Here is a 27,719-nt window from a genome sequence, read left to right as displayed (position 1 = left end):
GGCGCCCATATTTATTTCCAGTTCTTACCAACTAATAATAGCAAAGAAGATAAAAATAAATTAAAACAGATAGAATAACGAATACTTGATGTATCGAATATGCGACGTCAAATATATGGAGTATGAATCGGTCCCAACTGCCTGTCAATAATTGAATTCGGAACCGATTCATGCATAGCCAACCAGGTAAGTGGCTGCCAACATCATAGCAATCGGATTTGCGTGCTGAAGAGCAGGGCCTCGGTGCCAGCGAGCATGGTATTTTGTCCAGGTTTCCGTTCACTCTGAGCAAAAAAGTTCAGGTCCAGAACACGATCATATTAGCAAGTAGCTGCAAGTGAACATAATATTCTGAATTATTCGAGCTACAGAGCTGACAATAAAACGTGACAGCCACCAAACTACAGACGAAAGAAAACCCAGGGACGCATTGATAATTAGTTGTCCCTGAGTTGTCCCTGAACTGCCTGCCAATAATTGAATTGTACTGATTCATCAATAATTCAATATTCAAGTAAGCGCCTGTATACACGATTCAATATTACCAAGCCTGTAACGATTTAGTGTCTGGCGAAGTTATATAAGGTTTCCAAAAAAAGTCTATTTCGGAAAAGTCGGTTATCAAGCACAAGGACTCACAGGCAAGTGTCTTCAGCATACGTTCTCCATGATAAAGTCACGTATGAATGAATGACTTCCAGACGGGTGATCCAGTACGGGATCCAGTCCCAGATCCAGTATCAGTTGAGATTGCTGATCCACAAGTGAACGTTATTTTGTTATGGACTGAATTATTCGAACTACAGAGCTGACAATAAAAAGTGACGAGCTACAGAGCTGACAATAAAAAGTGACAACCACCAAACTATGGCATACAGACGGAAGAGAACTCAGGGACGCATTGTTGTAGGGACATCATTTCTTTCCTATGTACTGAGCGCGGCTTCAGTCCAGATTATTGGTGCATATATGCCAGCTCTTTCTGATGAATTCAATGTTGGGTCTGCTGTTCTTGGTTGGATATGCAGTTTTGGATATGCAATGATGTGTTTGGCAGGTAAGTGCCAGTAGGCCTATACCAATTAAATTATTAGCAACATTATTGTATTGAAGAAAGGACATTTTAATTTTAGAAATATTCTGAATTCAGAATATTATGGATGGGCCCATGATACTCTATCTGAAATTATGAAATTACAGATTTTACAGAAATTACAGATTACAATCTGATATTTTCTTACTGTATTTTCACTGCACTATTGATAAATAACAAATTCAATGGAATGGTACGAAAGTAAAGCGCTCCACAGACTCCGAGTATTGTACGTACAATATTGTATGAAACATATACGTTATTTAATCTATTGCCATTCTATTTCCAGTAATGTTTAAGTTCTAACGAATGTTTGATGACGAAAATCGATAATATGTTACATATAATACTGCTTAACGCTTCTTGCTTTTTCATTCATCGCTGCACTCATTCAATAGCGAATAATTACGGAATATGGAATGATCAGTCATACATGACAGTATTAAATGTTTACCATGATGTTACCTTGGGCATTTTGAAGTCGTAACATATCGATTTGGTTAAGGAGAATACACGAAGAACTGTTGATTCTTGAATAATAATCTACGAGGCGTTAGCCGAGTGGATTATTTTCAAGAATCAACAGTTTTGAGTGTATTCTCTGACTTAAACCATTGCTTTATACTAACAACTTAATATTTTCTATAACTGTGGATTCGTAAGTTACTAGTAATAATAAATGGAAAAAGCAAACATTACATTGCTCCATTGTAATTTCTATATCTGTAGATTCGTACATAATTAGACAATCAATAGTTGTTTATACCATGCACTTCTGATGTATAGTACTGAAGTAGATGTGTTTATAGGTCTCTATTTTGCATAACAAGGAAAATTGCCATAATAGTCACGGTTTCATATCAAATGGCCAATAACAAAATCATTGCAGTGTTACACCTGAAGATAGCTAGACCTGTGCTGTGTTCTGTATATTACTACACACGATTTTATTGAAGATGAAGGATGTCCTATCTTCATGATGATTTGCAGTTATTTGCCATATGGAAATTATCGAAAATACTCAGAAGAAAGGATACAAAGCAATGAAACTATTCTCCCGTAAATCGAGTGTTCGGTTTAGGAACAACCATGCAATTATGGAAATTATTTGTTATCTTCGTTGAAATGCATCCCGTATTCATAGTAATTTGAATAATTGCAATTTTTCGATGGAATCATTCAAAGGATATATTGTTGATTCATGGGATTTGTTTTGAAGATGTCTTTCGAAAAGGGAAAAGGACCTAAAACAAAGGTAGGCATATGTCCATTTTAAATGTGTAAACAGAGGAAGAATTCGTTTTATTTGGTTGGTCCTATTAATAATACCTACTGTCCCTGAATTTCAGCAGCAGCAAAAAACAAACAAAAAAGAAACCACAACAAAACTTCGCCGCCTTCGACACGGAAAAAAGCCTCGACCTCAACTTCCAGCCCCCTGGAAATCAAATGGCGTGTCCCTATAACCATGCTAACATTATAATATTTAATTATCGGATTGGCCTACTGATCGATATAAGTAAATATTCAAGCGTGCCAAAATACCACCAGATGAAACAAAATGCAGTTTGTACACGAAAGAGAAATAAAAATTAAACAGAAAATAGATCTACGGTGGCTTTTATCATTACTAAACATGTGCAAAACAAACAAATAAATAAACAAATAAATACATAGGCCTAAATGCATTGATACAGAATGTGTATTATGTAGCAAAGTTTCCTAAATAAAAAACATGTAAGCGACTGAAATGAAAAGGAAGAAAAGAAAAAAACAACATAAAAGAAAAAAAACGACAAAAGATAAATTTTTATTTTATTTTTTTAGAAAAAAATGAACATATAGTCATTGTCTGCCTTTTGAGGAGAGCAAGAGCTATTATTACTCTCCTAATGCTCTCCTTAAATCTGATATTGAGAGTGTTTTTACTCTCCTTAGTGAACCATTCTGTCCCTACATTCTATTATAAATGCTCCGAACAGCTCTCCTTGATGGCCCAGAAAAGCTATTTAATGCTCTCCTGAAAATTTCAAATGCCAGTCCCTGCATAGCAAATCTTGGTGGAATAATAGATTTATAACACAAATGAAAGTGTAATGGCCAAGTTACACTAAAAATGCCAAATTTGCGTTGTTATTTTACAATACAATTTTGTCATGTTTGTAGGCCTATACAAAAGCTCGGTATAGGCTATATAATTTTGGAAAACGTAAGATCAGCGCATGTACAAATAAAATACCCCGGTATTCATTGTATTTTTGAGTGTAAAATGGTTTCATAATTTTTGAATGTTGTTCATTTTATTTTATTTGTTCATGATAATGTTCCTTTTCCTATCACTTAATTTAGAAACAGCCGTAATTCTATTTAATAAACTGTAGAACACTGTTTAAAATTTTGCTGTTTAAAAGAATGTTGTTCAGAAAAGTAAACAGAGTTGTTCAAAATCAAAAAAATTGGAGCTTGATTGTTTTAAACAACAACAAATGAAAAGGCAAAATAATCAATTTAAACAGAGTTGTTTAAAAATGCTAATTTACCGCCAAATCGGCATTTTAAACATCGAGTTGTTTAATATTATTTGCATAATCCAAGATGGCCGTTTTGACAAGCATGCATGTGTGGAGAGAAGCGAAGGAATTTTATTGAACTTTATACAGCAAGTGTACAAGTTTTAGGCCTGTATCGCTCTCTATTTATGTAAATGTTTGCTGTGCACAAACTGGAAGCAATTTTGTGATCCACATGTGGTTAAAAAAATTGATACTATGCCTGTAAGCTTACTGTGTTGTAAGATACAGTATGCTTGTACAGGTAAGCTTATAGTTAACATCAGCAATATTATGCTCAGTTTTTTACCACACAGATCACAAAATCACATTCAGTTTTAGCAGCAGCATGTATACATAGAATAGCGAACGATTTCAATGTAAAACGTGTACACATACAGGTAAAATGTTTGATAAAACGTAAACAACATTCAGTGAATAAAAACATATTTTTAAACAACCTTCTTTAAACAACCGTTTACAATTTAAACACTGTTGTTTAATCTAGGCTTACACAACTAAGTTGTTTAATTATACCACTAAACAACAGTTGTTTAAATCTTGGTCAACATTTTAAACAACAAACTGTTTAATAATTAAACAATTTTGAGTTGTTTAATTTTTAAACAACTATTGAGCGATTCACCTGGTAACTTGTGGTTGTTTAAAATTTTAAACAACTTGTTTAATTTTATTTTAACAGTGAATATAGATTACATGTTTAGTACGAATCCACACTTCTCTGTACGAATCCACACTTAACTGTAGATTCGTGCAGAAAAGTGTTGATTCGTAGAAAATATTCTACAGTTTATTGAATAGACTGACGTCACAGCAATGGTTTAATAGCAAAGTCATAGGTCAATTTACAACCGTATGACAAAACAGGCGAATATAGTAACTTTTTGCACAAGATTCGCAATTTAAGGTTATTAACTATTTTAAACTGTTGCGGTTTGGTAGTTCACAGAATCTTGCGAATGGTAGTGAGCTTTGGCAAATACTGCATTGGTCATTTCATAGCGAGCATGTAGAAGAATTCAAATATTGCAGATATACTTTTGTAGGTCTTGTGGTTCTTGAGTTATGTTGTAAAGAGGGCTGAAACAGCAACACTTTTGTAAAACGTACATAACTCATTAACAACAATAGATTAAGCAAGTTTGCAAAGTATGTGATTTGTCGAATGAACTTTTGCAACACATCAAGGTGTTATTTTTCAATAATATATTGATCTAGATAATGAAAATCTTCGACCAACAATACCTCGTCTACCCTTAAAGAGAGTGCTCTTTCATTTAATGACATAAAATATTCTAAAGATCACTTGAGGTTTTGACTTTTAAAACCTACATTTTGGTCAAAAATCGTGCTTTTCAACAGATTTACCACATTCGCCTTACTTTAACCATTGAATTGTGTTATCTTTTGACCTAATGAAAAAGAAATGTTTTTAGGGGTGTGATGTGCCCTGAGTAATTTAATTTAATTATTTGTCTTTATTTACAATTAAAATCTATTTCATGAGAGATAAGAGAAAGGGGGAAACCAAGAGTTTGTTTTTTATGACATGGTTTGGGGAAAACCCCTTTGGTTACTGTAAACAAACTCAATCAGAGTTATTAATAATCTGGGAAAATCCCTACTATTCCAGAACATTCTCTGTATTGCATCATTGGAAAAACTTGGCCCCAATATTGTAAAATGAATATGAATATGATGACATCATTTTAGAAATTCCCCCAGGAAGTGAATGACAGAATGGTCTATTAATAGATCATGGGTTTTCAGGATTATAAAAATGTGAAAGCTTCAGTTTGCTCTTTGCAGAATACCATGAGAGATTGTAAATTCGCTACGTGTTGATAGTTGTGCTTCAAAAAGAGTTACATTTGAACCAGTTTACATAGCCAAAAATGTGCTATTTTAATACAGCAACGAAGGAGATTTTAAGTGTATGAAATACTTGCTGGAGTCTGGTATATAAAACAACACATCTGTCAATAAAGTGGAGCAGTGCAGAAGGAAGCCTGTTTCCTGGAGAACGGGAGTGATTGGTGAAAGAAGTACCATTTTGGATTGCCTTCTGCGCAAGGAGTAAAGTGTTTGGAGAACGGCGCAAAGTTAAGTGTTTGGAGAACTGCGCAAGGAGTTAAGTATTTGGAGCAACTTAGCAGCACCATTTCTGTGCGAGGATCTTTATACGCAAGGATATATAAATGCAAGTGCACAATGGACTTCACTGATTTTCGCAGAACAAGTGAATAAGGATATATACACCAGCCGTCCAGAACATTGCAAGAACTCTATGATCACCTAGAAGAAGACTGATGGTTAAGTACTGACTAGTTAAAATTGTGATTGTGTGATTATTTTGTATGTAAAATTTGGTATAGTTTATCAGAGGTGGGCGAGCTACAGCCCGCGGGGTACATGCGGCCCGCCGGGGAATTTTATGCGGAAAGCGAGATGATCTTTGGAATAAAGGAAAACTTTTTAATACTAAAACATCAGTGCTATTATTATCAGTGAAAGACGTGCAGTGTAGAAGCAGCACTTTTGACATGTACATTGCTGATGTACCATATGACATATGGTATGGTTTTTATAAGGCTACATTAATCATTATTTTGTTCAAAGGTTTCCATGGATACTGGGTTCATGACAAGTAATAACACTAATTATTCCCTTATTTTTTCATTGTAATGTTTCAATGACCCGTGTATGCATGATTTATTTTGCAATTAGGACATTTATGCAGTCATCAAACGCTTCAAAATTCATAACCATATATGGGTCAGCCTGGGATATAATAAATAAGGAGGCAAATCTCTTCTTTTTGTCATTGTCCTCCTTTTTTGTAGGTCTTCGACCCCCTGAAAAATGCCTGGGGCACTCAGGTTTTTTACAGTGTACACATGCGTGACCAGAAAACGCGAAGTTAAAGGTCCTTTTTAGAATGATATTTGGCTTATAATTAAATCCAATGGACTTGACAGGTTTTTCAACCACATCAATAAAATTGATCCATATCAAGTTCACGCATTAAGGATTGTCAAACAACAAACTTTTCTTGACTATTTAGTGTCCGTGGAAGAAGATCGCTCCCTTACAGTGTCTGTTTATCGAAAACAGACATACACGGACAAGTACCTAACTTTTGTAAAACGTACATAACTTATTAACAACAATAAATTAAGCATGTATTCAACTAAAAAAAGTATATGATTTGTAGAATGAACTTTTTCAAAACACCAAAGTGATCTTTTTCAATAATTGATTCAGATTTCAGATAATAAAAATCGATTTTTTTTGGCTGCTTCGACCTCGTATAACCTTAATAAATGACAATTATTCCCAAACGGGTTTATCATATGCCTTCGTACTGCATTTATTGCAATGGACCCAATATGCCAGCCAATCCCTTAATCCCAAGAATTAAAGTTACAACTACTGTGTACAATTAATATATGTGTTGTTTTCTTATAAATAATGATTCATCTTCATTATTTTGTTGGGGCCGGGGTTATTATTTTTGTATATCAGAGATGTAAAATTTTACTTTAGCGAAAAAAAACCACGGATTGTATTGATCATTAAAGTAAAATGTATTTAGAACAAAATGGTTATCATAATGAAAGTGCAATGCCCTTCGAGGTCATTAAATTGATTTTGTAAATATCTTAGTACGGGTTTCATGACAACTAATTAACCTTTCTTATGATCTACGTTCATGGACTGTGGAAAATTATATTCATTGAAAAAAATATTGATTTAACGTTTGGCAAAACTAGTGACAACATTGGATTTGATTGTGTGAACAGTAATTGATTAAGAGTAGGGGGATGGTGGTTATTATCTTTGTACCAGAGATGTAAGTTTTTTTGTTTTTTTTACCATCAATTTTTTATGAGTTTTTTCGTGGCTTATACATCTCTGCCGTTTGTCTTTCCCCCCACCAGTCATAAGTACAGGGAATTAAAGTTGTGCACATCAGCAAATCCCTAAAAAAGTACCTACTTTGGTTCCAATCATCCGCTCATTCAGAATCATCGTGGTTCCATAGAGCTGAGTTGATCATCACCAAAGACTCGGACAAGATCGTTAAACATCAACATCTTCGCAAAGCTCTGCCAGGACAGGACTGGATCATACGAGTAAATAAGGCCTTGAACAGAGATAACAGTAAACCCACTGCCATGGGGAGAAAAACTAACATTACTATCCCGTATCACGGGGACTCCGCGGGATCCCCACCCACTTTAAACCTACGAAGCACAATCCGCCAGTCCTTAGGTACATCCCAAGGTCAAACAACGCAAGGGAAGGATTAGTGGAGGGGTCTACGGGGTCCGCTGTTCTGAAGACCAAGCCTAGCGCCTGACAAGATTCTAACATAGGAGAAACCGCCCAATTACCTCTTCACAATCACATGCTAAAACATCGGAAAGCCAGCTCAAGTGGAAACGACTCAGCGGTTTTCTTACATTTGAAAGCCAGTGGACACCACTTTGACACCAAGGAAGTCAGAATGTTAGACCGTGAGCATCGTTGGTTTGAGCGAGGTGTGAATGAGGAGATCTTCAGTGAAATTTCAGTGAAGTAATTGGATTATTTGCCCCTATAATATACAAAACTTTTGTTACCAGTGTGTAGTTAGTTTTTGAGAAAAATGCTAAATTAGTCACAACATTTTTCAAGGGGTATAGTACCACCTTAAAGTATATTAGGCAAACAAAAAAAAGGTTCGTCTCAAAGCTTGCGCGCGCGTTTATAAAATCCCACGATTTGACAAAAACAAATGCGGACATTTTTTTTAATTCCAAAAAAGGGTTTTTTATATTTTTTCCAGAAAAAAAACGGCGAAAATCGGACTTTGTTCTCAAAATACCATGAAAAAAAGTCGGGAATTAAAAAAAAAAATCGCATTTCGCATTTGTTTTTAAATTCTCGTGAGCTTTGAGACGAACCTTTTTTTTTCTTTGGCCTTATAATAACATTTCCATAAAAACAAGTACCCCTCTTATGTTAGTTTTCACTATTATGTGCTAATAATAGCTATTTTATTCCAACGCCTATCAATTTATTCATCGATTTTTAGTGTAGTGAGGTAGATGTGTTATGAACGTCACGCATAATATACAGCCTGTCTCAAAAAAAGTTGTGCAAGTGAAAAGCGCCCTCTTTGGCAATTAGAAAATATCGTTGTGACATGATGCTTACATCAACGTCAAGGGCGTAGTCTTAGCTCTCAAATACCGTTTGTTCTGTTCAATTTACCTGTTTTAATCTCGAGATATGCTTAGTTAACGACGAAAGGGGGAAATCACAATAATGCCACTTTTACTAGGAAAGAGCTTTGCATGTAAATCAGCGATAGCATCAAGTTTATCAAGGGTTCCTTCGTGAAATCAAAAGAATGCATCAATTACACAATACAATTTTTTTAATAGCTGTTTTTACTATTTTATCATGATGCAGGAATAACGATTCTCTTTTTCCACAGAAAAGATAGATAAATATTTCACATTCTGCTGTAAAAGTAATACATGTGCACGTCAATGATTTTATCTTGGTAAATACTGTTCTCTTAGTCACTCAAGACATGCTAAAAGACAATATTGCACACTAAGGTCCGTATGCACAAAAGAGTTAGAGAGGGTCTAAAGTTAGACCTGGTCTAACTGGAATTAAATTCCACCAGGAATGGTCCTTTACTCTTATTTCCTTCCTAGAGTAGCTAGCAAATTCTAAAGAGTTTAATGCAACGTTCAAACATAATTCAAAATGTAAAGGAAAATGTCCTTTCTCATGGTACTAAATTCCACTTAGATCAGGTCTAACTCTTTTGTGCATATTGACTTTATAAGTTTATATTACTTGTTGTGAGAGAAATTAGACAAAATAATGCACGCGCGCTGATGTTGATGCGAATAATGCGTCTAATGCACGAGTTCCAAAGGAGAGTGCATTAGACGCATCAACATCAACTATATCATTGATTTTACATGTACAGCTCTCTTCCCTAGTAAAAATAGGAGAGACAAAAGTGATATCTTGTTTTTTTACAGATGTAGGGAGGGTCACTATGATATTAATGTCAATAAGTATGTTAAATTCAGCCAAGGGAATGGGAAGGACCATCCCACCACTAGATTATCTTCCGATCCATTTAAACTCAAAATTCAACGTTGCAAAACCGAAGCGCACATGACTTTTTATTTTAATCGCATTGTGCAGCTTTGGAATCAGCTGCCTTTGTCTACAAGGACAGCCGGTTCCTTTTCTTCCTTCAAATCCGGGGTGGTTGAATTTTTGAATTCTCATTTTACTCAAAATTTTTGTTCTTTGAAAACATGCTCTTGGAGCTCTTACTGCAGATGCTCGAATTGCAGGCTTATTTAATTTGGGATGGGGCTGTGATGGGTTTTTTTTTCCAATAATTTGTTTTCAAAAATCGAAAGGTGGGATGGTCCTAGAGGTGATTTTGCACCTGTTTGTCCCATTCTTTTCGCTGGCATTTTATTCTTTACTTTGTCTTGATTATTAGTATGTGCAATATTTATATAATATATTTATCTTTGTAATTGTATATGAGCCAGTGATGAAGCATAATAAATAAATAAATAAATAAATAAAATGGCACAATTGTGATTTTACCCTTTCGTTGCTAAATAAACATATCTCGAGATTGCAACAAGCAAATTGAACAGAACAAACTGCATTTGAGAGCTAAGACTGCGCCCTTGACGTTGATGTAAGCATAATGTCACAACAGTATTTTATAATTGCCAAAGAGGGCGCTTTTTACTTGCACAATTTTTTTTGAGTTTTTGAGACAGGCTGTATAGTTGGGTACCCAATAAAGCACCGATTAACCTCTGCTTACTTTTGTTTATATTTCTTAATCATTAAGGGCCTGTTGCTGGCGTGATTATCAACAAAGCCGAGCATCGATGGCGATGGGTCGTCATGACTGGTGGTTTAATCCAGGCATCAGGACTTATTCTTACGTATTTAGCCAAAACGACTACCGTGTTGTATTTCAGCTTGGGATTACTACCTGGTGAGTATATTGCGTTTGAGCAATACAATATTGACAAACGTACATTTTTTTTCTCGAAAAGAACAAAAGTGGCAACTGGGATCGATTTCACAAACAGTTGCCAGCTGAGTTGCGATGTGTCACGTCGTAAATCTTAAAGTCATCGTGCCCTCAAACCGTAGTAACTCTTCCACATGATTTACGATGGATTTAGAGTATGATGGGTTGAAAGGCTTCTGATAGGAAGCCCTGGATCACCGTCAAGTACGTGTTATGAATGATGTCAAGTGCATTATGTGATGTGCACCGAGTTATTTAATTTGATTATTTATCTTTGTTTACAAATAAACTCTATTTCATGAGACGTTTTAGGGAATCCCTCTCATTTAATAAGTTGATCAAAACAAATTTACTCATTTCTAATTTTGGATAGTTGGGAGTTCCCTTTTCTAGAATGTTCATTGTGTTGCACAATTAGGAAAATCCCCAAGATTGTAAAGTGAATATGACATCATGTTGGAAAAACTCCACAGGAAGTGATGTAATGAGAAAGGTTAATGTTTATAACTATTCCCAGATTACATCATTATGTTGTAAAGATGTGAATGAAGTATTTGACTATTGATATAATGGAAATTGCGAACCAGTGAGAACTAAGTATGAAAATAGAGAATGTCTGCTCGCAGACATTCTGTACATTCTGACTTTGAATAAATACTTTTGTACGAAACACCAGTATATATTTTATGTCAACAAAACATCGTTCAATATTTTAACATATGTTCTAACATAGCCTGCTAGTGGTTAAGCCGAAAGCCCTGTATTAAATTTATATTTGTATAGCTGAAAATGCTGGCATATAAACCATTACAACCCCGAAGTTCCGGCCCGAAGTCTCACTGTCTTTTGATAACGAGTGCTAATACAGGGTGAGCATGGTGAGTCAAAAAGTGCAATAGAGCAAGGAATCGATATTCATGTAAGAACCACTTTGAACTTTCCAATTATTGAAAGTTTCTATAAATGACACACTCAATAGTCACCTGTTGTGAAAAACTGAAGTCAATCACATCTACCGTTTAATTTTTATGAGTCCTTTTGTTACGATACCCAATTTCATTATTTGTCCACGAGGTACCATGTATTTTGAATGAGAGCACACAATGCACGATATTATAAAAGGCACCAGCTCTGAAACTGACTTTAACTTAAGCAAGGTTGATTTTTGCGTTATTTTAATTTCTTTCTTCTGTTCAAACAAACTTTTTAACATTACTTTTAAGTCCTTCATACCTCACTCGACTCCAACTCCATTTTTTTAAATCCCAATATGTCCAACTTACTATAATTCACTCCACTTCAATTTGCGTGCATTTCATTTCGACATTTGAAAAAAAACCGCCTGCAAATGTGTATTTTTTTAATAGAGAATCAACATCTTTAAAGTAAAGGTAAAATGAAAATAACAACAAATAATGTTTCTTTTCCTTAAACAAGACCAAGTACAATAACAATTTGGGTGCTCTATTTTATTTCAATGCCAATGAGGTTGAGAAAATAGCATTTGTTCCAAATCTACCTTACACAGAGTGGGCTGACTTTCAAATTTTAGATGTTTCTTGGACAAACATTAAAATTGGGTATCGCTATAAAATGTTTCATAAAAATAAAACGGTAAATGCTAATTCCTTGGTGTTTTCACACAAGGTCACTAATGGATATATCATTTATAAAATGTTTTTAAACCTATAAGGTTCAAATCGGTTCTTTTCTCTATTGCACTTTTTTTTTACTCACCCTGTATTACACGTTTTTGTTTGATTTATAGGATTTGGTGCATCGCTAGTTTACGTATCGGCTCAAATCAGTGTTGCAACTTATTTTACCTCGTACTACAGTACAGCTATTGGAATAGTTCTTTCGGGCGCCGGTGTTGGCATTATTCTACTTTCTCCGCTCATTGAAAAACTTATAGTTGTCTATGGATGGCGTGGCGCGGTGTAATTCACGGCGCTCTCATTCTTAACGTAGTTGTAATGGGAGCGCTTTCACCACGGCATAGGGTTCAACAAAAGATAGCCAGAAACACTGACGTGATGGACTCAAAGAAGCACAAAGTTGATCTACAATATCGTCAAGTAAGTCCTAACACAGATGAGGGCAATATGAAAAGTGCCACTAAACAGGCTGAAGTACTAGAGAGCGAAAATGTAGCAAACGGAATAACTCTTCGAAATGCCGAAACGAAGTGGTACCTCACTCACATCCAACTGTTCACCACTTCCCCCATAATGGTATTAGTTTACCTCGTCACTTTCTTCGTCAACGTGGCTTATGGTGCTTCAATAACTCATATGTATAACCAAATCGTGTTGAGTGGATACTCAGAGACAAAAGGAGCTTTAGCATTATCTCTGTTGGGTGTTGGAAGTTTACTTGGACGAATTTTTCATGGCATTCCTATTGATGCCAAGATCATGTTGCCGTCGACATTGTATATGGTGACACTCATTGCTGCAGCTGTAATAACATTTGTTAACCCTCTTGCAAACAATTATCCAGGATATGTAGTCTCTGCTACAGGTATCGGGGTCACGTCAGGTATTCTGTTCCCCCTACTCTACACTATTATGCGACGAAATGTTGGTACCTTGCAGCTATCTACAGCAGTAGGGATGGAATTGCTTGTGGATGGATTAGGGATAATGGTTGGTGGATACCTTGCTGGTACGTACATGTGCTGTGTAGTTTATCATGTTTATTGACTTTGTAAACTACGATTAATGTGTGTTGCGGTTACATATCAGTTTCTTCACGTTTCTTCATTTTTTTTACCACATCTTATTGTTATGGCATTATTTTTATTCTCAACATAATTCGGAAAAACTCACTATGCACTACTCGACTTCTTTCCATGAAAATGCTGGGCGGATATTGGTAATCGTGAAAGGACGTTTTGTAGTGATTGTTGTGAAATTGGTGTCTCGCAAAACAGTATCGTCGACATAGCGTAACCATAAAAACACAATTCTATTAACAGGAGGCATGTTTAGCAAACGTACTAATTATGAATTTGACATGAAAGTAATTGCAATGTTTAATATTTCATATCTTATCATTTTCTAGGTGCAACTCAACAGTTGTCAGGGAACTATAGCTTAAGTTTCTACCTAGTGGGTAGTACATACGCACTTGCTGTATGCTTCTTCTTGCCTGTCCTTTTGGTGGAGAGAAGAGTTAAAACATGGACACATATTACTACTGCAAAAACAGAGGATGGAACACGATTGTGATGTACGTTTAAAATGCAGAGGCATTTGCCTAGGTTTATCACTTGAGTACCAGTTTAGGGCTCAGTTGATTAGGGTTCAGTTGGTTATTCCACTATGTATTTGTATATCGGGACATGAATAATGACTATTTTAAATCATATATGTAAACTATATTTTATATACATGCAATATAAATTCTATAAATGTTATGTCTTTGTATCATTTCCAAATTATAGTCTAATAAAATTATCTTTATGTACAATGTAGCAGGTACGATGCCGCGTTTATACTAAGAAAAAGTAAAATAAACGGGCTAGCAATACTATACTACAGTACAGGGTGGGCCATTAAAAAGTTCACACTTTTTCGATGGCTTATTTCTCAGAAATGAAAACACATATTGAAATAAGTTGAACATATTTGTAAACCTCTATGTCTGGACTGTCATTGCTGAAAAGGGCATTAACATCCATGGTCTAATTACAAAATGGCGACCATTTAAAGCAGAGAAGTCAAAAACCACTTTGCCTATAGACAATGATCATGCATATTAAGTTTTGAGGCTTAAGGGATCTAAAATGAGCGTTTATTGCGTTTCGACAGTATTTTTTGTGCGACATGAGAGCACCTCAGACCTATCGAATTGCATTCTGAATACGAAGCATGTCTTTCTGATATCAAATAATTTTCATTTTTTGAAAATCACAATATAATACAAATTGTATGACAAATTATAAAAATTTGATATTTTTCAAATTTTTGATATATAACAGTCCTCGAAGTGAATTATATAAATCTAATGATATATTCTTAAAGTGTATGTAGCATGGAGGAAAAGCCGACGGTCAATTGAAAATTTTGACCTTTCATGTTGAAGATATGGATTTTTTCCCCAAATAGACCTAATTTTTTTGGTGTTTTGGGAAAAAATCCATATCTTCAATACGAAAGGTCAAAATTTTCAATTGATCGTCGGCTTTTCATCCCACCTACATACACTTTAAGTATAAATCATCAGATTTATAAAGTTCACTTCAAGTACTGTTAAATATCAAAAATATCAATTTTTAATGATTTGCCATAAAATGTGTATTAAATTGCGAATTTCAAAAAATCAAAATTATTTGATATCAGTATGACATTCTTCGTATTCAGAATGCAATTCGATATGTCTGATGTGCTCTAATGTCCCAAAATAAATACCGTCCAAACGTTCATACCCCAGCCCTTAAGCAAGTTTAAAAAAAGTTTGATGACTCTATATGCATTTACTTGAGTGTCATTGCCGGGATCATCGGACTCATGCGTGTATGAGTTGTTTACTGTTTGAAAATCATTCACCTGTGAAATTGACACAAAAGGCTGATTGGACATGCTCATTTACATAACAAATACACTAGTTTTGGAGGGAACTTCAAATTTAAAATGCCTTGCGTGCGTTCTTGTCATTCATGTTAGAGATACCCGTGTAAGTACTTTGAGGTGATTCTTGCTGTTCAAAATGCGGCAGTTTACAAAGGAGGAACGAATTTTCATCGAGGAGGAAATTTCAAGAACCGGAAAGGTGCGCTCTGTCCTGAATGCATGGCCGAACCAGTTTCCGAATACCAGACTTCCTATTCGCCGACACATCTATACTATTAAAAAAAGTTTCACTTACATGAAACTGTTCTCAATCGGAACAAATCTAACAGTGGGAGACCACGAACAGGAAGATCAGCCAATCACATTGCCGATGTTTGGGATTTGCAAGCTAACCCAAGATTGAGTACTCGACGGAACAATTGTCCCCATATTCCAAGGACAACGTTCAGACGAATCATCACTCATGATATCGAATGGCACCCTTACAAGATCCTTAAGCGTCATGGACTGCAACCAGGAGATCCAAATCGGCGACTTCAGTTTTATAACTGGTTAGTTAACAGAGCACGTCGCTTTCTTGATACCGCTGTTGTTGTTGACGAGGCAAACTTTCAAATGGATGGGTCTGTCTCTTCTCAAAACGTACGGATGTATGCACCGAAAGGCAATCCTCCGAGAGACTTTGCTTTTAACGTTCCACATGACAAACGCAAAGTTAGTGTTCTCGCAGCCGTCACAGGAAACAACCGTTGACCAGAACATAAATGGAAACGTTTTCCACGACATAATCAATGATCAACTAGAGCCTCAACTGGTCCAAATATTTGGACAGCAAGCGAACGGCGCCATCCGCAGGGCGTGGTTCTTTCAAGACGGAGCGCCAGCCCACCGTCTTATCGCTGTTAGAGACAGATTGCAGGAGTTGTTTCCGCATCGTGTTGTCGGCCTTGGACATCATGTGGAGTGGCCTCCGAGGAGTCCTGATCTGACACCTTTGGACTTCTGGCTTTGGGGTGATGTCAAGGCGTCTGTGTATGCCGAAGGTCCGCCAAGGAATTTGCGGGAGCTGAGGAGACGTATTGCAGATGCGTTCACAAGGATCCGACGCACCAGGGTTACTTCAAGAGCAGTTCACCATTATGTACGATCGTGCGATGATTTGTATTCGCGAGCAAGGAGGCCACGTTGAAGGACGATAAGAACAGAGTCAAATATGATTTTACTTGTATTCTTACTTTTCTAGTGCAATATTTTTAATTTCATGACAATTTGAGACAAATAACTCGTTTCCATTGAAGCACTGCTACGGTTTACATGTGTCTATATGAAGAAATAATTTCCGAAGAGAAGAAGAGACATTCCTGACACCTATTTATAAATTTATCTTGTTATATCTCTATATAAGATTTATGTTATAGTGCAATAACCATCATGAAGACTCGGGTATAAAATTATGCACATTATCTAGAATGCGACTGCAAACAAACGTTAACTGCGCAGATTATTTAAAGCTACTGTTACATATTCTGTTCAACTGGAAGGCTACATATTCTGTTTGAAAAAGAAATATTTATTTAAATATGGTTAATTTACAAGAGAAATATTGACAGAACTTTCATGCGTACTGTTATTTTTCTTCCTTTGTTCCTAATCCATTGTGGTGTGAACCAGCGACCACCATATATCGCGTGATCATCCGCTCCATTTGACTTACGTGTGTGCAAAGTGGTTTTTGACCCCCTTGCTTCAAATGGCCGCCATTTTGTAATTAGACGATGGATGTTAATGCCCTTCTCAGCAATGACAGTACAGACATAGAGGTTTACAAATATGTTCAACTTATTTCAATATGTGTTTGCACTTTTGAGAAATAAGCCATCATCAAAGCCACCCTGTATAACCAATGAATTAATTAACACGCTGCTGGACCGTGGATTTTTATCGCGTTGCGCTTCTGTTATATTTAAAACAATAGAAGATAAGATAATATCACTAATATGACTGACAGTTGACGACAGGGTTGTTAGTGGACAGTTCCCGATCCACTTCAGCGCACTTTATACGTTGTAGATGGGCAACTGATATCGATACATAACATGCTCAATCTGAGGCTATTGCCATGATTGACGGACGCACACCGACATCGCCTGGCTAATAATTACTTGGTACACCAGAGATACTAAAATCAATACCCGGGATCGATACACGTGAATGTACTATGCACGATTTTGATATTCAGACGAAAATCTTTGGATACCGGGGTAGAAAATGATGAATATCTCCCGTAAATGATTTCGTCTAAAGAAACCAGATGTGGTTCCTTGCACTTGAATATATGTGTTGAACAGATATGATAGTCGTTAGCTTGCGTCTTGAGAAAGAAGCTTGCGTCTTGAACTCAAAAACTGACAATAATTCTGATTTTATATGTGCCGAATTATATAGCGCCGTGTATAGGCCAATCGTGGGTAGTCAAAAAGCATATGACCTATGGCGAACCATGCTCGACTCACACACAGTGAGGTCAGTCACCGGGCAATTGTCACTAGCCTTAGACAGATGTCCTTCGGCCCATTATGCGTCTCAAAACTATTAAACAGGTCGGAAAAAAATGGCCATGCGTGGCGGTGGATTCAACCTACCATGGCGATTTCTGCCATGAAGATATCGGGGCGATGACACTGTGGGACGTGTTGATACTACGCTTTATTCCGCTATTTCCAAGATTCCGCACAGTACTCGCATTGTTATAGAGGGCCATACTACGGTCTGTATGCATTGTAATGTACATAAGGTAGCCAGGGTTCGGAACAGTAACCTCAGATCGTGCATTGTCTATATCGATGTAGCGCGGAGCAGAATTGTGTAAGCTCATGCACACACAGGTGGGGGTGGACACGCGTTGCGTGACGTACGAGCCCGGAAAAACTAAAATCAGAAGAACATAAAACTTAAAAGTGATTACAGCTGGAATACTTCTCTGAACACAAATTTCTTAATGAATTTTGATAGATTATGATTGATTGCTGGTCCTCGCTCCAAAAACAGTTGCCAGGAAGATTCTAGCATAGAAACTTTATGTAGACCTAACTTGCTTGACTCATTATATATTATTTAAAAAAAGTTTATATTTATGAAATTATTTAGTACTAAGTTATATAGATTTATTGATTAAATTACATTGATTAATATAACAACACCGTTCATTCTTTGCAATTTTTACATTTTCCCGTCAGCGCCCGCGTCGGAAATAGCTGGAAATGCCTCCCGCGTCAAACCATTGTTTTTTCCCATTGCATTATTTTCATTTTTATACTCATTGCTCTTTCTCTGTCTCTTATCGCGGCAAAATCGTATCCCGGAAGTATTTTTCCATGTTTTGAAGCCCAGTGCACAGTATGTGATGCAATCATAGATAAAAGAGGAACAGATATCGAATGCTGTGTTTTTCGTATGCATGAAAAGCTGGACTTGTTGGTGCACCGTCTATTTCTTTAAAGCCTATCATCTGTACTGAAAATGGGCACCCATTAATATTGCACCCATAGGCCTATGGGTGCCCATTTTCAGTGCAGATAATGTGATCAAATCAAAGAGATTTTAAGTTGCACTATCGGACTATCCATCAAATTTTCAACAATTACAGTGCTGTAATCACCTTTTAACGTTACCCCAAACCAAAAATTAATGTTTTTCTTTTGTAACTATAAATGTTAATCTAACACTTCCCCCTAAAAGCAATTTATTTTTCATTACGTCAACAGATAACGCAATTCAATGTTAATAACAAAACGACCCAGTCAAGCACAATTTTTGACCAAAATGTAGCTTTTAATAGTCAAAATCTCAAGTGATCCTTACAATATTCTATGTCATTAAATGAAAGAGCACAATTATATTGTCAATATACTAGCTTCATTTCAATGAGCAATAACCAATTCTCTTTAAATTGCAAATCTTGTGCGAAAAGTTACTAGTTCCGTCTGTTTTATCATACGGTTGTTAATTCATTGAACAATAACATTGCTTAAAGAGCGCTTACAAATTCATATAATGTTTCTGCAACCGGTCAAAATATGCCAAATCCCGGATCCCAATTTAGTAATTGCATTGTCCATTTGAATATTTCTGCCGATTATATAGAACCTATGTATTTGTAATCAACAGTTGCTTATATGAGTTAATGAGTCCTTGCAACTCATTAAACTCACCTGCCACTAGCTACCACGCCTAGTAACACAAGATTCATTTTCATGTAGGCCTGTTCTCCACCATAACGGGTTCAGAGTTACAAGTTCGAGGGTACTAAGTCACAGTTTCGATCCCAGATAATCAATAAAATGAACTTTGGTCCATATACTTAAATTAGCACACAAAACCCACTTGTGTTTATATTGAGTGTCCTGCGTTAGTATTTATAACAGCAGTGTATATGCAAGTGTCGATATCCTCAGCATGCGACACTGTTTTAACTTAAAAGTACTAATATAGGCTTAAATGTACGAAAAATAATAACACCCCGGGATGACACCCACTAAAGATAAGATGGCATGCAGACGGAAGAGAACCCAGGGGCGCGTTGTTGTAGGGACGTTATTTCTATCCTATGTCCTGAGTGTGGGTTCAGTCCAGATTATTGGTGCATATATGCCAGCTCTTTCTGATGAATTCAATGTTGGATCTGCGGTTCTTGGTTGGATATGCAGTTTTGGATATGCAATGATGTGTTTGGCAGGTAAGTGCAGAAAATACCGACTATATCATTATTATAGTATTGATAAAATTGGTTGCAATCGGCATTTTTCTCCCTATGATAATGAATCCATTTCCAAACGTTGGGGGTTTAAAGTCAAATGTCATCGAACTTGACACATGGTCAAATTTCAAACCTGTGTTCAAAAGGATACTTTTTATTCTTGGCTACATTGTTCTATTCAGAAAATGTTAGTTTGCTCCAATCCCGGCTCCGAATTTGACCAACGAGGCTTGGGTAAGGCAAAAACAGTTTCATTTATATGACTGAAAATGAGACAAATGGGACAAAAATTGACAAATGGGGACGAAAAGTTGGCTATTTAGCTATGCCATGCTATGAAAGACACGAAGCATTTTTTATCACCCTTTTTTTTCACGAGACGGGAACCCTCAATGCTAATTCGCAATGAACACAGTGTCATCGCCCCGATATCTTCATGGCAGAAATCGCCATGATGATAGGCTGAATCCCGCATATGGCCATTTTCTTCTGACCTGTTTAATAGTTTTTAGACTATGGGCCGAGGGATTCGACTAAGGCTATTGAAAATAGCCTGGTCACTGATCTGTGTAGATGTCAGTGAGCCTGGTACGTCATCTGCTTTAGACTACCTCCTGCTTTAGTCTACACTGCGGTAGTAACGTATGTTGACCCTGAAGGGCCTTTGACGAATGAGGGCAGCAGTCATTTTTTTGTTCTACACATATAAAATCCGTATTTTTATCAGTTTTTGATTTCCAAACGCACAGTTGTTTGTCAATACGCACGCTTACGACTATCATGTTGTTTCAACACATATATTCAAGTGCAAACCTTACAATTGATTTCTTTGGAAACCAAACATGACGTGAGATATTCATCAATTTCTACCCCGGTTTCGAAAGATCTATCGTCTGAATATGAAATAGCAGATACACCACTCTACGCTAGTGCTCAACTCGGCTGTCCAATTGCCCTAGCCCACCTGAAAAGGCCAAGAGCGCGAGCGGTTGCTTCAAATTTTCTTATTGCCACCATGTGGTTTAATCGTCCAGGAATTCTATAGAGACGGTGAGACACTGCTTATTTTATTGTCCCCTCAACAATGCAGGAATTTTATTCTCTTTGGTCGTTACTAACGATAAGGTATAGTTATCATTGTTTTAGCGAATAGAAATGTCAACTCTATTTTGTATTATTGTTATAGGCGAAGTGATAATAGATACACGTGTATTGATTTAGTTTCCCTGCCTGTATAGACGAATCCAATTTTACGCATTCGTCCTCTATCTCACCTAAATTGAGAAATGAAGCGGCCTTATAGTGGGGATTATAATCTGCATTCCAGCAACCGTCTTGCACGTAGATAAAAGAATGATGAACGTTTATAACCCAATACAATATAACATCGATTTTAAGCGGCTTTATTCCATCCAATTGGGCAATCACAACATCAGTTTGGTGTGGAGGGGACCCAATAATGGCCGAATGAATTCAGACCATCACCTGACTCGTTGGATTCGTCTATAATATAATTATTTACCTGACGTTGTCGCTGTGTGCCAGTCCAGTTCACTCACGTTTTATTACTTTGTCCTGCACAGTCACGACGAAATTTTGAATCCGTATGGTGACAATTAATGAAGAAACAGTCTAGGAGCAAGAGGTTTCGAAAAATGGTCGAGTTAACACCCATGTCTACCAATGTTTGTTACCTTGAGGTGTTAGTTTAGACCCTCTAGATCACTGCTAGGGGGGTAGTGGACTCCAAGGGTACGTTTTACGCTAGAGGTCACGAAAGGTCACACAGTGGTTAAAACGGAAAATGCATCGATCTTGTTGGAAGATATATTAAATTACTCGTCTGATGATAAGGATTAAGAAAATGTACGTGATCTACGACCTATCTTTATTGTGTTATTCTACAAAAACCTAATTTTTAGGCCAAATGACAAGTGTTTGGTTGTACAGCTCAACTGATCATACTTTTCCTACATTCGACCTTGCATGATTTTTGAGTTGACACAGTCATGAAAATAACTATAGATACTTGACAGACCGTTAGTAGCCCAGTTCTGAACCTTTTCATTGATCATTCATAACAATAGGTATCTGATGGATCAGTGAAGATAAGAAGGATTATAATATATCCGTAACCTTGATATTATAGTACATCTCGAGGAAAAAGTGCAATGGACATGTTTTCATTTTATGTTTCAAATATCCCGCGCATGAAAATTGAGTATTTAACCCAAAATGGAAAATGGAACAATTTATTGGAAATCTGTTTTAACAGATTTTTTTGACATCTTTTTCTGCACTGTATTATACCTAAATTAAGAAATTTGATAAATATTCAAAGAAAATATAGGTCATCCAAAAATGTTGATTTTACACATTTTGGGGCAAAAAGGAAAAATATCAAAATCTGTTTTAACAGCTTCATTCATCAAGTCATAGCAAACGGCCTACATGCTTAATTTCTAATAAAATATTGAAATTGTGAAAAATATAGGTATTTATTGATTTTCATGTTTTTTCTTGCAAATATGCTAAAGTTAAGTTCTATACCGTTTCTTGATTCTGATATCAAGATGAGCAATTTGCCACAATTTTTACCCAAATCGGAGTTGACATTTTGCTCCCCGTACAACCAAAAACACGTCATTTTGCCTAAAAATGAAGTTTTTGTAAGATACCTCAATAACAATAGATCGCAGATAGCACAAACTATACATTTTCTTACTCCTTGTCATAAGACGAGTAATTTGATATATGTGATGTGTCATGTCAAAAGGAGACACTTTTGGGCAGGTTATCAATTTAGAGGTTTTTACATGATCTTAAATATAGATATATTTTGCTCCACAAGGCCGTTTTCCCCAATGAAATCAGACATTCATAAGCGAAGATATTGAGTTCGCAAGTTATGGTATTATAAAATTGGAAATTGAGATATCAGCCTTAAAAATTGACAATGTTGAGAGTAGGAATTACCTTGAAAAATGTCTCAAAAAATGCAAGATGCCAGTTATATTCCGGTCTGAAACTATCAGACAATATTTTTATCATTAATAACATGACAAATTCGCAACAAACCCAAAATAATTGTGAAAAAATCACACCCGGACAGAGTTTTGGCTATTTCTCCATTTACGATCCTGCCCAAAAGTGTCTCCTTTTGACATGACAGTTCACACACATATATATATATCTCAACAAGATCGAAGCATTTTCAATTTTTTTACCCCTTTGTGACCTTTCGTGACCTCTAGCAAAATACGTACCTTACAATTTGGGTCCACTACCCCCTAGCAGTGATCTAGAGGGTCTATCCTAACACCTCATGGCAACAAATAATTGGTAGACATGGGTGTTGAACTCAATCCTTAATTAAGACCCGTATGAGATTTAGCTCCTAGACTATAAAGAATATTTAAAAAAGACACCGACCTCATTAAAGTATTTGACGATAACATTTCCATTAAAACAAGTTACCCCCTTCTATTTATTCATCGATTGTTAGTGAGGTCATAAACGTCACATATATTAACAGTCAGGTACCCAATGGAGCACCAATTAAGATGTGCTTTTTTGTGTGTGTATTTCTAAATCATTTAAGGGCCTGTTGCTGGTGTGATTATCAACAAAGCCGAGCCTCGATGGGTCGTCATGACTGGTGGTTTAATCCAGGCATCAGGGTTCATTCTTACGTATCTAGCCAAAACCACTACCGTATTGTATTTCAGCTTGGGATTACTACCTGGTGAGTATTCGCTGTAGAAGTGACGTAATTAATCGGATTAAGTACCATAGCAATATTATAGATGAATATAATTTTAAATATATCGCCCTGCACTACAACGTTCACGCGGTACCTAAGCATTGAAACATAGATGTCAAAGAAAGGCTGATCACTCATACTTGTAAGATTAGTATCTTTGAAAAGAGCGGTATTGTATTCAATCTAAAGTCTGCACAAAAAGAAACTCAGCTGTTATAAACACGCCTATAGCTTTGGAACTAATAATTGTTTTCACATTATTTCAACATAAAAAGTAGGATGGTTTATTTACGCGCACTTTGATACCTAATTTGTCCAATTTTGTTCAATATTAACAATGCAGCAGTGTTTTGGAAGAAAAATAGCCGAATATAAAAGTTGCAGCTATTTGTATTGATTTTGAAGTGAGCGTGAAGATAATGGCGGGCTTTACGTGCTACCGTGCTGGCATAATAACCAGTGATCGCTGTAAACTGCAACTTTTAAAATCGGGCATTTTTCTTTAAAAACACTACTGTGTTGTTAATATTGAACAACATTTGACAAATGTGGTATCAAAATGCGAGTAAATATTTCATCCTTCCCTCTATGTTAAAATATTGTGAAAACAATTATTAGTTCTGAAGCTATAGTCGTGTTTATAACAGCTGAGTTTCTTTTTGTGCAGACTTTATGTTTGCTGACATACACAGGTGATTAGTGCAATCTGCTTGTAGTGCAGGGCGAGCTATTCAAAAATTGTATTCATCTATTGCTATGGTAATTAATCCGATTTTTTCAATAAAAGAACAACAGTGACAATTACTGGGTCGATTTCACAGAGTTGATACATCCGAAAGTTATCGATACCACTAACCGTCGTATGATGGGGTTTTGGAATTATTTCAAAAACTGGAACTTACTTTTTGCAATTTTGCGACGTTGCGTCTGGAAACACCACACTTTTTTTTAATTCCAAGAGCTTGGAACAGGTGGATGGAGAAAAAACATACACAATGAACCACCAGTTCCCAACGATCATGAACAATTAGTTTTTTAAGAGAGTTAATTAGCTGAAATGGTGGCGCATAATCCATTACAACACCGAAGTCTCACTTTCTTTTGATAATTAGTGCTAATAGTACACGTTTTTGTTTAGGATTTGGTGCATCGCTAGTTTACGTATCGGCTCAAATCAGTGTTGCAACTTATTTTACCTCGCATTACAGCACAGCAATTGGAATAGTTCTTTCGGGCGTTGGCGTCGGCATCATTCTACTTTCTCCTCTCATTGAAAAACTTATTGTTATCTACGGATGGCGTGGAGCCGTGCTAATTCACGGCGCTCTCATTCTTAACGTACTTGTAATGGGAGCGTGTTTACCTCGGCATAGGGTTCAACAAAGGATAGCTAGAAACACTGACATAACTAAGAAGAAGAAACACAAACCTGCACAATATAATCAAGTAAGTCCTAACACAGATGAGTGCAAGAAGGAAAGTGCCAGTAAACAGGCTGAAGTACTAGAGAGCGAAAATGTAGCTAACGAAATAACTCTTCGAAATGCCGAAACGAAATGGTATCTCGCTCACATCCAACTGTTTACCACTTCCCCCATAATGGTGTTAGTTTACCTCGTTATTTTTCTTGTTCATGTGGCTTATGGTGCTGCATTAACTCATACGTATAATCAAATCGTGTTGAGTGGATACTCAGAGACAAAAGGAGCTTTAGCATTATCTCTATTGGGTGTTGGAAGTTTACTTGGACGAATTTTTCATGGCATTCCCATCGATGCCAAGATCATGTTGCCGTCGACATTGTATATGATGACACTCATTGCTGCAGCTGTATTAACCTTTGTTAACCCTCTTGCAAACAATTATCCAGTATATGTAGTCTCTGCTGCAGGTATCGGGGTCACGTCAGGGATTCAGATCCCCCTGGTTTATACTATTGTACGACGAAATGTTGGTACTTGGCAGCTAGCTACAGCAGTAGGGCTGGAATTGCTTATGGCTGGATTGGGGATAATGGTTGGTGGATACATTGCAGGTACGTACATGTGCTATGTAATTTATTGACTTTGTAAACTACGATGAATTTTGTGTTCTGGTTACATATCAGTGTAGGGTACGCACGTTTCTGCTTCCTTTACCACAATCTTATTATTATGGTATTACTTTTATCCTCAACATAATTAGGAAAATATCCACTATGCACTACTCGATTTCTTTTCACGAAAATACTGGGCGGATATTGGTAGTCGTGCCTAACTCTGGTAGTGAAAGGACGTTTTGAAGTGATTGTTGTAAAATTGGTGTCTCGCAAGACTTGTAATATTTAAGTTCCAAATTAGAGTTTCATTGAAGTCTATAATTATTATTGTTTCCCCTCGATGTTTTCTGAGTTATTTCCTTTGATTTATTCCCCATAAGTTTAAACCCTCCATAAGATTGCCATCACTACATGCACAGCTTTGGAATGCGTGTGTGAAAATACGTGCCTGTACCTAAGATCAACCCCACTATTAAGCATGCTAAGTAATTTCCGACAACGTTGGACGGATGTTCACAACAGTATCTTTTATATCTTATCATTTTTCTAGGTGCAATTCAACAGTTGTCAGGGAACTATAGCCTAAGTTTCTACCTAGTGGGTAGTGCATACACACTTTCTGTATGCGTCTTCTTGCCTGTCCTTTTGGTGGAGAGAAGAGTTAAAACATGGATACATATTACTACTGCAAAAACAGAGGATGGAACATGAGTGGGATCGGGGAGTGGGATGTACGTGTAAAATGCAGAGGCATTTACCTAGGTTTATCACCAGTACCAGTTTAGAGCTCAGTTGATTGTTCATTTATTCCACTATTTATATGTATACCCGGACATGACCGATGACTATTATAAATCATATATTATGTAAAAATTTATTTTATATACATGCAATATAAATATAAATTCTATGTCTTTGTATTATTTCCAAATTATAGTCTAATAACATCTTTACGCACAACGTAGCACTAGCAGGTACGATGCCGCGTTACAAAGAACAAGTAAAATAAACGGGCGAGCAATGAATTAATGAACACGGTCCTGGGCCGTGGATTGTTTTCGCGTTGCACTTCTGTTATATTTAAACTGAAAACAATAAACAATAGAAGATAAGATAATATCAATAATATGAATGACAGTTGACGACAGGGTTGGTAGTGGACAGTTCGCAAAGTTCCGTATCAGAATGGAGTATTATCTGAAGATGCGAATGATCTTTCGAAGACTCCCGATCCACTTGAAGCTTAAAGATGAAGTTATAACTTCTCAGATGTATTAGGAAACATAGAAACTTTGTGTAAAAATAATATGAAATAAAATGAAATGAAATGAAATGCACGCCTGACTTACTTGCCACATTAGATATAATAAAAATTTGGGGCTAAATTATCCTGATTGTTACATTTATTTTGGTGAAAATATTTAGTACCTAAGTTACATAGATTTGTTGATAAAATAACATTGGATAATACAACAACGCCATTCATTCTTTGCAATTTTTAACATAAAAAACGGTTTATTATTATCATCTACATTCATGTTTGTAATAACACACGTGTATTCAACTAATACTTAAATGCAATTTATATAAAGAGGAAAACTGGTGAATAAATCATATTAATTTATATTCTATTATTGGACGAGGATTCATTTCGTTGGAGAAGTAGAATTGTCACATTAAAATACAAAAAGTGTCTTCAGCCTTTAATAGACCATAAACCGGCTGGGATCCCAAACCCAAGAACATGTACCCCCTTTAATAACACTGACCTTTCCTCACAACTCACCTACCACTACTAGTATTAAGCATTAGGTTAATTTTCGTGTATTCCCATCGTA

The 27,719-nt window shown here is 36.3% G+C and overlaps 2 protein-coding genes and 1 long non-coding RNA gene across 3 annotated transcripts; all 3 read left to right on the top strand.

Annotated features, from left to right (window-relative positions):
• The first annotated feature begins 277 nt into the window (after nt 1–277).
• On the top strand, nt 278–14,132 carry LOC140158244 (monocarboxylate transporter 13-like). Its single transcript, XM_072181359.1, has 4 exons — nt 278–1,057; nt 10,559–10,708; nt 12,516–13,414; nt 13,814–14,132. The coding sequence occupies exons 3-4, from the start codon at nt 12,673–12,675 to the stop codon at nt 13,978–13,980; spliced, it is 909 nt and encodes a 302-aa protein (XP_072037460.1). The 5' UTR covers nt 278–1,057; nt 10,559–10,708; nt 12,516–12,672; the 3' UTR covers nt 13,981–14,132.
• Nucleotides 14,133–19,959: 5,827 nt separating this feature from the next.
• Nucleotides 19,960–25,052, top strand: LOC140158243 (uncharacterized). Its single transcript, XR_011859740.1, has 3 exons — nt 19,960–20,059; nt 23,682–23,825; nt 24,982–25,052. It is a non-coding gene; the product is annotated as an uncharacterized lncRNA (long non-coding RNA).
• A 138-nt stretch (nt 25,053–25,190) lies between these two features.
• LOC140159469 (monocarboxylate transporter 13-like) lies at nt 25,191–26,804 on the top strand. The gene is made up of 2 exons (XM_072182955.1): nt 25,191–25,878; nt 26,432–26,804. Exons 1-2 carry the CDS (start codon nt 25,191–25,193, stop codon nt 26,590–26,592), a joined length of 849 nt encoding a protein of 282 aa, XP_072039056.1. The 3' UTR covers nt 26,593–26,804.
• Nucleotides 26,805–27,719: the final 915 nt, after the last annotated feature.

This window comes from Amphiura filiformis, chromosome 8, assembly GCF_039555335.1.
Source record: "Amphiura filiformis chromosome 8, Afil_fr2py, whole genome shotgun sequence".
Taxonomy (NCBI): domain Eukaryota; kingdom Metazoa; phylum Echinodermata; class Ophiuroidea; order Amphilepidida; family Amphiuridae; genus Amphiura; species Amphiura filiformis.
Note: the sequence above shows the minus strand (reverse complement) of the source record. Positions and strands in the feature narration are given on the sequence as shown.

Excerpts from the sequence above, each read along its gene's own strand:
- LOC140159469 (XM_072182955.1), top strand. The coding sequence starts at position 25,191 with ATGGGAGCGTGTTTACCTCGGCATAGGGTTCAACAAAGGATAGCTAGA. Across the intron at positions 25,879-26,431 it reads GGTTGGTGGATACATTGCAG|GTGCAATTCAACAGTTGTCA; the intron begins GTACGTACATGT and ends TCATTTTTCTAG.
- LOC140158244 (XM_072181359.1), top strand. The coding sequence starts at position 12,673 with ATGGCGTGGCGCGGTGTAATTCACGGCGCTCTCATTCTTAACGTAGTT. Across the intron at positions 13,415-13,813 it reads GGTTGGTGGATACCTTGCTG|GTGCAACTCAACAGTTGTCA; the intron begins GTACGTACATGT and ends ATCATTTTCTAG.